Genomic DNA, 13,164 nt, shown 5'->3' on the forward strand with positions numbered 1-13,164 from the left:
AGATAATTACCAAAACAAAATAGGTTTAAAGAAAGTTTAGATTTGCATTTCAAGTTTTCTTTATAAAATAATGCAAAACAAAATCACTATATATTTTAATTTTAATTTTTTTCAATCTATGTCATTTTATATTACAAGCCCTAAATAAAAATGTTAATTAAGAAATAAATATTATCATTGCAAAGACAATTGTCTATAAATCATATCCCTACCTTACTTTTGTTGAAGCATTTTGCTCTAAATGCTCTCAAACCATTCTAATTTTCCAACCTAGACATTAGTATGAGTACATAATTTTACCACATTAAATTATACACCTGAAACTAATATAATATTAAACGGCAACTGTAATTGAAAAATAAAATTTTTAAAAATGGCTCATTTAGCAATTGCTTATGTTACTCACTCGGAAGACTTGATGTGTATAAATGCTCTTGTTATACTAGTATTAGGTTATAAAAATGACTCATGTGTAACCACTATGGTATAGCACAGAGGCAAAAAAAAAATAAAAAAACACCTGGATGTGTTAGAAAAATTCATTTTGCCACTTCGCACCTATGTCACTCTGTCTAGAAAGCTGTTCTTACACAGTTTATTCTCTCACTACCCTCTCAGTAAATTTATTTCTATACTTGCATTAGCCTTCTTTAAGTGTGATGAAACAAGATATTTATTTTTCATCTCGAAATGAAAAACAAAATCAAACTGAACTTTAACATTAATCCTACCAACTAAAGCCATTGTTTTTAGGTTAAAAGATCACAGAGACTTTAGAGATATAGCTTTAGTACCTCCTACTTGCTCAGCTTCCTCCAGCCATTTGGATAGTATTGCTTTTAGTTTGCATGCGTTTTTAAAACTGAGTTGCAGGTTTTCAAATCGGCAGATAGTTGTTTGACTGAATTCAGAGCCATGCACAGCTGCCAGGGCTTCCCCAACATTTGTTTGGGTGTATCCTGTGGAAGGACAATAAAGGCCATTAGCTTCAGCTTTCAAAAAGTATTTGTTTTGGTCCAATATCACACAAATCTGTCTATCTTTCTTTGTCAATTATTAAATACTGCTTGTAGGCATATATTTGTTGGTAATTTAGAATTTTTCAGTAAGGTTCGGTGTAAAATTGTCCAATACTTCAAAAAATATTCCTTCTGGTTGATTATTTTTTTCCTACAAATCAGAAGAATTCAGATAAGAACATATGCCATTCATAATATTTAGTCATATTGGATAGATGTGTCATAAACACTTCATAAGACACTTAAACATTCTTACCCTCTTTGCTATTATAAAATATGATGATATATGCTCGAAGTTCTGTAGTACATTAAATATAATGCATAAAATATTTTGGTGATATATATATTGTTTATATCAACTGTAAGAGTGAAAAAATATTGTTGAAGGGTACCAAATAAAACTAAAACTTATACTTGCTTTTCTTAAAAACATCTTTATTGTAAGACTATGATCACCCAACATTTTATAGATACCTCCAAGCACATTTATTATATCATTTGGTAATGTTTCTATCTCCAGGCAAAGATCCTCATGATTGTCCAAACATTTTTAGAGTACAAGTTGATATAAACCATCAATACCATATTTGAAACATTCACAATATAAATAACTCAAAATGAAGGTTATAAAATGCCTATTGTTGTGTTTTTCATATATGGTAACTACATATTAATTCGGGGCCTAAGGCTATATACTTTTAGGCATATAGTAGTTACATATGATATCCATCAATAAATATTATTGCAAAATTACCTGTGGTTTATTTCTCTAGTACAGAAGTTTGTACTATCATTTTTAATCCATTAAAAAAAATCACTACTTCATGAATTTAAATCAAGGTAGTTATGTTAAAAACACTTTTCAATAGAAAGTGAGCAAAGGTTGTGAACAGACAATGCACAGAAAAAGAATTACAAATGACTGTCAAACACATAAAAGAACACATTTCAATCTTCACTCAAAGAGAAATTTAAAATGAGATTACCATGAGGTATCACTTTGACCTATTTGATTTGCAAAGATCCAAAAAGCTAACCGCATATTTTTCCTTCAACAATTAATTATTCTATGGGCCAGTCACTAACTGCTGAGGATATGCTATTCAAGAGAAAACAAAAACAAAAACTCCTGCCTTCATGGAGATTATATTCTGAGGGTAGCAAAAGAAACATGATGGCAGTAAAATTTAATAATAACTTCTAGATAGACCAATTTGACAACATTTATCAAAATTACAAGTGTACATACTCTTTGATCAAGTAATTTTGCTTTTAACATTTTTCCTATGCATATATATATATATATATATGCAAAATTACATTTATGAAGTTAATCATTGCAGCATTGTTTTTAATAGCATGAGATTGGAGACCACACAAATATACTATCGGTGGGGGACTAAATACACTGTAAAATGGAATAAAAAAAAAAAAAGAAAAACTCTTGAAAAGCTAATATAGAAATATTCAAAATAAAGTTAAATTTTAAAAATCTGTATAAAGAAATAAATATATGTATCTGCTTATATATGCATAAAATATCTCTGAAAGGATACACAAAAAAAACTAACACTGAGAAACAGAAAAGATAAGCAGAAGAGATAAATTTTATTTATAATTTTACACCTTTGAATCATATGAATGTGTCATCTATTCAAAAGTTCGATTAAAATATAGAGAAAACCAGGCACTTCTAAACTAATCTTGATGTGGTTAAGTTAAAATAAGTGCCATTAATTTAAAAATCTATGTATTTTAGGCTATTAAGAATTTACAAGGAAATAAAGGTTTATGTAGGATTTTCGCAATTGGACTAACTTAAATACACAGTAGAGATGTAGAATGAGAACTGCCTTGGACTTTTGAACAGAGTAGAAGAGACTGAACATTGATATAGTAAGGATTTGCAGACCAAGTTGTGTTCCCCATTGTTCTTAAAAAGTGCATACCTAACTTAATTCTTCTCACTTTAAATTCATTGGCAAACTTTTCAAGTTCTCGAATTTCTGGAGAATCCATGTCTATTGGCTCTTCAACCAATTTACTTTTCCGCCTGAGTTCCTGCTTCAAATCAGCTGCTGTGGGGTCCTCTGCCAGAAGAGGCTGGTGCATGGGGGGAAAGCCATGACTCAAGGTGTGGTCAGGAAACTTATAAAGACAAGGGGTTAAGCTACCTGTGAATAAACAAAGAAAGAAAAGGACAGGAACATTTGTAATTACTCCTCCCCTTTTCTACACAAGCAAGGTCTTCGTTTGTGAGAGCCCATTATTTTGCTATACCCAGCTTCAATCCTGAAAGGTTAACTGACATTCAGTCTTCTGAAGTAGAAGTCAGAATATCTTAATATAAATGTGATTATTTATTTTCTACCTTCTCAGAGCAACAAAAACAAAGATAATGCCAAAGGAAAGAAGTAGGCAATTGCAAATAATTAAAATAGAAATAAGCAAATTCTCTCAGAAGCGTACATTTCCCATCAGTTTTTCTCTTAAAGACACTATTCCTGGGAATCTGAGGTTCATCTCTAACCAGAATATATATTTTGATCTCTATTTTCTTAATTTATTGAACAAATAATCTGTGATGTTTGTTATAATCAAGGCACATAGTTAAGTGCTATGCTGGAAAGTTTTATTAGAATTAGAAAATTTATTTTACAATGTTATCTATCAGTAAATGCCTAACTTCAAGGAGAAATAATTGGGTCTTTTTAAAATTTAACAAAGGCAGGTAAAAAGTGAATTATGGGAATATAAACTACATTAATATGGTTAAATAGATCCAAGGAGTGACCAAAAGGCAATTTTTAAAGTTCCATTAAAAAGTCAGTAACAAGGTTTCTTGAAAAGTACAATGAAGTGATTTTTGATAATTATATAAGAAGCAAAAATAAGTGGCAAGGAAAGGTGGAATTCTAGGTGTGGTAGGTAATCACCCATAAATAATGAAGCATTGTATTTATTGATTGAGTGAGTTAAATGGTAAATCACAAAATAACTAAAGTATTTAAAAATTTTTAAATTACTTCTAGATTTTATTCTTCATTAGTAAAGAAGAGTCTGTCTCAGCTGGGGAGCATGGGTGAGGGAATAATATAAGCCAATTCACACACATTTTATTTATGTTTTCTTCATCAATACAATACATCTTAATTGGTAGAGATTTCGCTTCAATTTATATTAAATGACATGTTATAATTTATATTAAATAACACATTTGATATAAATAAAATGTTTAGTAATTAATCATGTTTCTTATGAGTATAAATAAATATTTAAGCTACAAATAAATTACTACAGAATATATGAAATAATCATTTTTGGAAACAATGAAAAAATACATCAAGAGTTTATGCTATCTATAATTTCTTTATAAATACATTCACAAATCAAAGATGTGAGTAATAATGTATTTTGCCAGAATATGTAGATGTTACAGTAATATATCAATATGTAATGAGTAAAGAATAGTGTAAGTCAGCAAATTGTTAGCTTATATTATTTATATGAGAATATGTAATTATAGTGTCCCTTTTTCCTAAAGATCATATTCTTTTTCTGAGGCAAAGTAAACATACGAGTGAGAAATTAAACAAAATGTCATAAAATAAACTAAGCTGCTTCACAGATGTAAAAAATATTTGAAAGAAATTACTGTCTAGAAAGTGTCATGCTGCTTTTACAAACCAAATTATCCAGTTTTACTTTCTAAAATGTCAGTTAATCATTTACTTAGTGCTTTAGTGGGTGGTATATTGATCAGACTAGATAAAATTTTTTAAAAAAGTATTATTTTAAAATTTATTACATAGCTCATTATTGAAAATGTTCATTACTTTTGGGGCACATTTTTAGCTTTCTATGAGTTTTAGATTTCTGCTTATTAAAATAAAAGAATGACTAAATATATATATACATATATATATAACTCATCACATTTATTTTAGCATTTCTTAATATTTATCTCAATTTTTCTTTTGCTTATGACTTACAGAGTTGCTTCTTATATACATGAAAAAACTTTCACTTCTGTCATCATTCAGAAATACGTCACTTAATATACTTAATGACGAAATACTCTAAGAAACAATACAAACAGAGAGAAAAAGACAGGCTGCTATATGATTTTGAACATTTAATGTATTTTAATGCATTTTGGCTAACTCATATAACCTATGTCAAATTATTTTTATTTTACATAAGTAATTTGTTGCATATCTTTTACATGCAATGCCATGAGATCTGAACTTATTAGCAATCTTGATCATTATTTTCAATTTTTCTTGCTGATCATAGTCACATATTGCTACAAATTTTCTGTGTAACATTTGTGCTGTATTTATTTCACATCTGTCATTTTCTTATCATTATATAAACAAACCAGATAGGAAGGATATGTATTTTTTAGAATGCAATTTAAAATTTAGAAAACTTAAGTTAAAAAAATTGAATTAACTATGCAGTTGAAACTAGAACTGAACTCCAGTGAACACTGCAATAAACCACATCAAAATAATCACCTAGTTCATTTTCCAGGCAGTCTGTGCTCAGATAAATCTAATGACTTTCCTTTCAAACTTTTGCTGTTTAAACGTATTTGGCTACATTAAACAAATGTTTTCATACAAAAATATTATTCATTAAAATTTTAAAAGTGTGCCATCTCCATTTCTGAAAACTTTAAAGGTAGTTTATACATTATAAATACTCTGGAAAACAAACATTTAGAAAATAAATTTAAACAAGAGTCTATGAAAAGAACACAGGAAATACCATGTTTAAAGTTTTGACATCCAGAGCAAAAAGGAAAACATAATGTGTGATATATATATATTTTTTTCTTTAAGTGAAAGTAACCACAATTAGCCACAGGGACACCATTTTTCTGGAACTAACCTTCAAGAGAAATTCATAATGACAGTCATAAGCATAGCCAAACAAACTGCAGTTTCTATCAAATGAGAGAAAGGAGAGAGTAGGGAGCCAGTGGTATGGTATATATAACAAGATATTTTTTAAATCTTTCTAAAGCCTGGGTTATTGAAAAAAGAAAAAAAGAAGAGGATGAAAGATGCAGTGAATATTGTGCGTCAGAGGTCTCATATACAATTGCCAAATCTTTAGTGCACAAAATTGTCTAGAAGTCTAGACAAGCACACACCTAAATAGCTTGGAAGTGTCTGCACGTTCTTTATAGCCCAAAGTAAATTTTCATATTGCGGATTAATACATTACAGCCTTTCTGAATTGCTCGGTATGTATTTCTGTGTAGTGAAGGTGGGAGAACAGAGATAAATCTTTTAAAGCAGGTAATGAGGATGCAGAGGACTGGCTTGCCTTGCAGGGTTCTGGCTCAATGTACCATGATATGGGGCAAATTGCTCTTCTGTAGCATGTGGCTCTGCCAAATGCTAACTGACAACATCTCTGAGGTTATGGACTTGAAGATTTAAAAGAACAGGAGAAGCAGAGGGAACTAGTAAAATATATCACCTTGCTATAGACATGTACAAGAATGTTCATTTAAATATTTTCATTTATCCTCCCCATGCATGACAATGTGAAGCAAATCATAAATTTGAATTTCATTTGAATCACATAAATTTGTTATATTTTCTCTTTTGTACATTGGTAATCCTAACCATGTACATCAGGGTTCCTCCGCTCGGGTTTGTAATTTAAGTTTATTTGGAATATAGCCCTGGCCATTTGTTTACATATTGCCTATGGCTGCTTTGCTGCTAAAAATTACCTAATTGAGTAGCTGAGACAGAGACTAAAAAACTTAAGAAAAATGCATCATGTTACTGCTACTGAAAGACCCTTTATAATCCAGAGGCAAAAGATCTTCAGAATTACTCCTTCCCCCAGAGTCAACATAATCAGAACAAGTTAAGGAAAAATAACCTCCCCCCACCCTCCCACCCCACCCAAAAAGAAAAAGAAAAAAATAAAAAAGAGAGAAAAGAAAAAAAAGATTAAGAATGAAGAGATAGCCCCAAGGTAGACTATTTCTCTATGTCAACTATCAAACTGATTTCTGTTGTCTTTTGCATTAGTCTGGTTGGAGTGAGCACTTTCAGCCATAGTAATCTTTTCTCTTATCCACTTCTCATAAAATAAGTGATCTTTTTGGTTAATTCTCAAACCTCAGTTATTTTGCTTTCCTCTTAAAATTACTTTTTAAACAAGGACTCGCACTAGGTCTTGGTTCGGTCGTCATGTAATGTAACTTTGTTGGCTGAGTAAGCATTCATTATCATGTAGAGCTGATTTGCTCAGTTTCCACAGAATGGTGGGCAGGGTGGGCAGCTCATTGAGCTTATTTCCTAACCTTCATCAGGTTTAAAAACTAGTGAGCAGAAACAATCTCAGGTACCCAAGAATCCAAATTTAGAGGGTTTTTGTTGTTATTTTGTTTTGTTTGTGTTTATGCAGAAGAGATTTTGAATAGCATTTACAATTCCTGGGTTTTTTTATCTATACTGTTGGCGGTTGAATTACCTAAATTCTCAGAAGTAAAGGGACTGAAGAGGAATTTATCTGCGAGTGTATCTAAAGAGAAGACCAAAGGAGAAAGACAGCTTGAGTCAGTACGAATTAGCTATAACTGAAATCCAACAGAGATTTGGTACCCACTCAACTTAAATATGAAGAGACTGAAACTCAAGAGATGTTAAGTGACGAACAAGGTTTATAATTAGTTCATGGTGTGGCCAATTCATTGCTCTTGATTAGTCATTATCTTTGGTATGCCCACACCTGGACTATGTGGCACAGTGGATTAATATGATAATTAAAGTCTTCTCTACTAACCTTAACAAAATATTTGCTATCGTTCTTCCCTTCCAGTGGATTATTAATTTAATGAAATGCTCAAACTAAATGTAAGCATCAGAGCATGGATAATAAAATAACCACATTAAAATAAAGCAATTTCACATCCTTTGAAATATAGTGCTTTCTGTAGCTTCACTTTTATATGAAGTATGTGACAATGAATCTGTCTTTTTTGTTGATGATTAGACACTTCTCCAGATTGTGTGGAAGAGGCTGCTTTGATGAACGCCTTGAGAATTCTCAGAAAATTCAAATGACATAACCAGGTTTCTCTTGTGTGTTTTATACCTTTCCTGTATTATTTCTGGATTCCTATGTTTTATAACTCAATTCGGGTAGCTTCTCGGGGGATGAAGGCAGGAGAGTTTAGATTCTCTGAATTTAATCTGCCATGATGCAAATACTAATATTGAATACATGTCAAAATAGAGACAGTCTAAGAAATTACAAAGCATATCACATTTTATTGATATTGCTTTAAAAAAATATTCAAATATACTCACTAAGGTTACTATGGTGAGTTTTTCTTTCAGTAACAAAGATATTTAATTTTGTTTTAATACCACAGTGATACCTCTAAATCTTAGGATAACCATTTGCTTTTGATGTCACTAACCCGGGTTTTGAGTCATTTTAAAAGGCTTTTCCAGAAGACACTCCAGGTTTGCTGAGTGGCTGCCCAGAGAACTTGTGCCAGCACAACCTGAGCTGCCTGTGGACTGTAAATGTGAACCTGAACCTGTTCGCTCCAATTTTGGAAACTGTAAGGATGTTAGAATTTTCAGGCCAGCTGTGAACTTACCAGGCTCCCAGGCTCTGGCCTTGATCTGGTGGGGAGAGAGGTGGTAACAAAAAACAAATATTTGGTCTGTGGCTAATTTTATCTTTGTGCTAACCTCAATCCATTGTTGCATTTGCTGAGTTTCAAGGGTGCATAAAGTTGCACCTGGGTTCATGGAAATCACTGAAAAGAACAGCAAGTCCTCTCCTCCAAGAGAGAGCAGCACATGACCATGTGCTTATCATTTCCTGTTTTCATAATCAAAATGTGGTGCTATCCACCCCTCATTCAAACATCAATAAATAGATAGTCTTGATCTAGTGATGTTTTATTTATTCAGAAGAGAAATGTGTGTAATTTCAACCATTTCTCTCTTTTAAGACTCAGAATCAACTCAGAACTGTCAGTTTCCAAGGGCTATTGTTAAAGCCACTGCAAATCACTTCTAGCCTTCAATATCTTATTTATCTTTATGGACCAAATCTCCAGAAGAAATATTGCAGTGAGGGGGATGTTTTAGAAATCTATGCTGTTCACTTTGGTAGCCACATAAGGTAATTGAACACTTGAAGTGTGGCAAGTGCAACTGAGCAACTGAATTTTAAGTTTGACCTCAATTTTAGTTAATTTACATTTAGATTTAAATAGCCATTTGAGGATAATGGCTACCATACTATTACTGCAGCAAACCAATCAACAGCATCGACAAGTGACAATCAGCGGTTCAACAGTAGTAAATTAGATTAAAAATCATACAAAGCAAACGAGTTAAGGATCACAGCAGTAAAGCACAGCATAGGAGCAATCAGGCATCATAGATAAGGGAACATTTTAATACATGGTAGTTTTACCAAATTGCCAAAGTTAAGAGATCAGAATTTCATGATACACTCTGGTCAAGATTGCCTCAGACTCAGGAAGTCTATCTAAGAGTCCCCAAACTAAATCTTATATGTAAAGACAATTTTTCTTACCTGCCATCACTCCATAGGTTGATGGCTGGTTTCCATAATGACAGGAAGGAACAGAGTAATGAAGTCCAGTTGCTGTGTTTCCCAACATTGTCACGGAGAAATACGTATACAAACATTTAGAAGTTTGGGTCAAAGACAAAATAGACGGGACTGGTAAGAAAATGTATGAGGATTCAAGACATATTCATTTCATTTTAAAAAATAACACATTTACATGCTAATTCTTTAATTTACATGCTAATTTTTCATTCTCATTAGGGGGAAGTTGTCTAATAGGTTAAAACTAGTTAAAGTTTGTCTCAAATAATGAGATCCTAAATCATCACAGTGGACTACAGCCTTCATTGATTATCCTATGCTCTGTGAGAGATGACTGACCAGTTTGGATCTTGGCTAACTGAAAGTTGCAGAATTCTTATAGACTCCATCTAGTACAGACATTGCAACAAACTGACTAGAAGAATAGTCTCTTAAAATTCTTGCATAACCTAGTATTACAAAGTGTTCTTTCTCTGAAAGAATAAATAGAGAAATTGACTCTTGAACAGTCTTTACTTTTGCTTATTCTCATAACAAATTTAATTCCATTAAAGGGGAAATGGCAGAGCAACTAGCCTCCTATTGGATACAATCATAAAAATCCCAGTAGATTTAGAGGTTTATGAAAAACTTTTAACGATGCATGATGTGTTTATATTGATTTTGAAATTTTGAGATTGTAGGTTTTCTGAATGCACAAAGTCAATTAACAATTCTAATAATAATGCTGGTCAAAAAATAAGTTCATTGATCATTGAGTGATGATGTCTATAAAGGTTGTGCCTGGTATATAAACATAAACTTGTTCATAAATAGTCATATACTTTGTGGAATCAATGTGTATTTTGGAAGTAAATTTGAATTTCTAATTTTTTTTATATCAAGTTTTAAACATCTGACTAAAAACATAGACTATTGACAATAAAATCATTAGCCAATGTTTCCTTATGTATTTTATTCTTATTTTCCTTCATATCCTAAGTATAGTGTTGGATTTTTCAGAAATATAATATAATCATATCTTCTTGAATAAATATTAACAATATTATAAAGTGTAGACTGTGGATCCTTTGAAAATTTTAAGATATAATCTAGCGATTAAAAATATGAGGTCTCTTCAAAAAGTAAAATATTTCTAACTATAGAACAATATTTAATATTTTAAAATATCTCTATAAATTTTTATTTTACAAATGACATGTAGAAAGAACTGAAGTCATTTTACAACATGGTTACACATAAAAACCTTACTATGCATTTGAAAATTAAACAAATAACCATAAAACACATTAAATACACAAGTGCTTTTCTCATAACCAATATTTCTAATTCCTTGTTTAGATAATTACAGGTATATGATTATAATTTGATGGAAAAATAAAAAAAAATCAATGCTATTAGTATTAAAAACATGTTTAAATAATAGATACAATAAAATAGGTCATTTTTACACATTATAAAGTTTTCTACTTCATAATGTTTAAATACCTTTTGTTTTGCTAATTTGGGGAAGTTAGATAAATGTGAGGCCAATTTGCTAAATGTGTAATTTACTTATTTGAAAACAAATACATTTTAAAAATAAATTAAAGATTTTGAGCCTAAATATGCTATATCATTACTTCAATTCTAAATTTTATTTTAATTCTGGCCAAATCATAATCATACACTAGATTAAACAAACAATATATTATTCTTCTCATCTTCTATTTATAGAAAGATCTATTATTTAAAATATACAATTAGCTATGTTTTCATAGTTTAAATTTTTTATGGTACATAATGTTGGTTAAAATACTTCATTATATTTTCAAAAATATATTTGTGTGCACTTCCATTATTATCTTTCAATTAAGTTATAAGAATCTTAGGTAGATGAAAAAAACCTCTAATAACTTTACCAAATCTCTATCTTTACGTAATTTTATCTTTAAAATTCAGCTGAAGATTAATGCCAAAACTACATACGTATTCGGAAACTGCCTAATTATAATAAAAGATAAAACTTAACTCTTGAAATCAGAATATAAATTTATCAACTCAGATTTTAATTTCAAAAGATATAAAATTTATTTCATATTTTGATTGCTTTCAGAACAAGTGAAAAGTTAACAGTATATTGCTATTTAATGGGAGAAATTTATTCAATTCAAGACTTTGTCTATTTATAATTCTACTTTAAAACACTTGTTACTACATAAAGAATGGATTATACATTAGCAAGACATTTATTTGGTTGTGTTTAAGATAATATATTTGGATTCTCAAGTTTAATTTTCACTTAAAAAAGTTATACGAGAAAATATTAAAACTTGGTTAGAAGTTGAAATCTCTTCACAACTCAATTATGGGAAAATTTAACTCAGTTCATGGGCTCTAAATGTTATATATTGCTTCTAGTTTTGATTTTTGAGTTTTGAATTATGCTAAAAAGGTAAGTTTATTATAATTATTAGTTTATTCTTTGACATCCATAATTGCTGGTAGTAGGAATTATTTAGTCATATGTGCTATGAGGTAAATGGCTGTTTTTAGAGTAGTAACAAATGTAACCTAACAAAACAAATTAATCTTTAAGTTATAGAAGTAACACTTGTAAAACACTAAATTTCTTTAGACTGTTTCTTTAGTTTTTCTCTATATTTATAAACTTTCCATTAAATTGGTTTTGAATTAAAAATAGCCAAACTCATTGTTTACTTATGTAAAGAACAGATCTTTATAATCAAACCAACAATATTTAAATTATTACTTATTAATATGTTTTGAAAGATTTCTTAGACATTTGACTTCTTTAATATCCTTACTATATAACTGAAAGCATATTAAATGAAGGGGAAAAAAAAAGAAAAGAAAACAAACACATTCTAAACTAACAAGATTCAAAGTATCCATTTGAAAATCTTTACGCCCAGCCACTTGTAGATTGTTATTGAAGTCAGTACCTGTAGACATCACATTGGAGGCATGGTTGGAGACTGGTAGGCACTCAGCAGCACTGTGATGCATTATCAGAGGCAGAGTTGCAGAAGACTCAGAATTCAGAGGTATAAAGGTATCAGCCGAAGTAAAAGGTTGGCAACTCATCCCCAAAAGAGAGCAGAAAAATGAGGAAAACTGCTACTCTTCAAATCAGAGTTTTATTATATTACCGTCTCAAAGGGCTCTTTCAAATCTCACTACCTGCATATATACATCAGGAAGGCTCTGAAGCACCAAGAGGGCGCGTGCTGGTATTTATACTGCAGGGAAATCCCTTTATGCATGTTAATCATCTTTTCTCAGAGGTATTGCTTTATCAATCTGAACTGCCTTCCTTCTAACTCAAGTATAATCTATGCCCAAGAGGAAAGCTGGTTCTGGGGTATGGACTGAGGGAAAGGAAGAAATCTGAAACTTTCTTTGACAACTTCAGTAATTGAGACCTTTTAGAAAGTCATCAAGAACTTAAAAAAAAAAAAAAAAATCCCTCAAAGAAATAATGCTATAATTAATTGAAAAATAGCATATG

The 13,164-nt window shown here is 30.7% G+C and overlaps 1 protein-coding gene across 2 annotated transcripts in view; it reads right to left on the reverse strand.

The window, feature by feature from the left end:
* The window catches only part of POU1F1 (POU class 1 homeobox 1), a 14,377-nt gene extending 1,513 nt beyond the window's left edge, over positions 1-12,864 (reverse strand). The window contains exons 1-4 of one of the 2 annotated variants that reach the window (XM_006926244.1): positions 12,599-12,864; positions 9,615-9,686; positions 2,969-3,193; positions 795-959 (exon numbers count right to left, since the gene is read on the reverse strand). In XM_006926244.1, the coding sequence (XP_006926306.1) occupies positions 795-959; positions 2,969-3,193; positions 9,615-9,686; positions 12,599-12,740 (604 nt within the window). In that variant the 5' untranslated portion in view covers positions 12,741-12,864. Of the gene's footprint in view, positions 1-794; positions 960-2,968; positions 3,194-9,614; positions 9,765-12,598 lie in introns of both variants that reach the window. The other variant, XM_006926243.1, reaches the window with a different exon arrangement.
* Positions 12,865-13,164: the final 300 nt, after the last annotated feature.

The sequence above is a fragment of the Pteropus alecto genome, unplaced genomic scaffold (genome assembly GCF_000325575.1).
Source record: "Pteropus alecto unplaced genomic scaffold, ASM32557v1 scaffold239, whole genome shotgun sequence".
Lineage (NCBI taxonomy): Eukaryota > Metazoa > Chordata > Mammalia > Chiroptera > Pteropodidae > Pteropus > Pteropus alecto.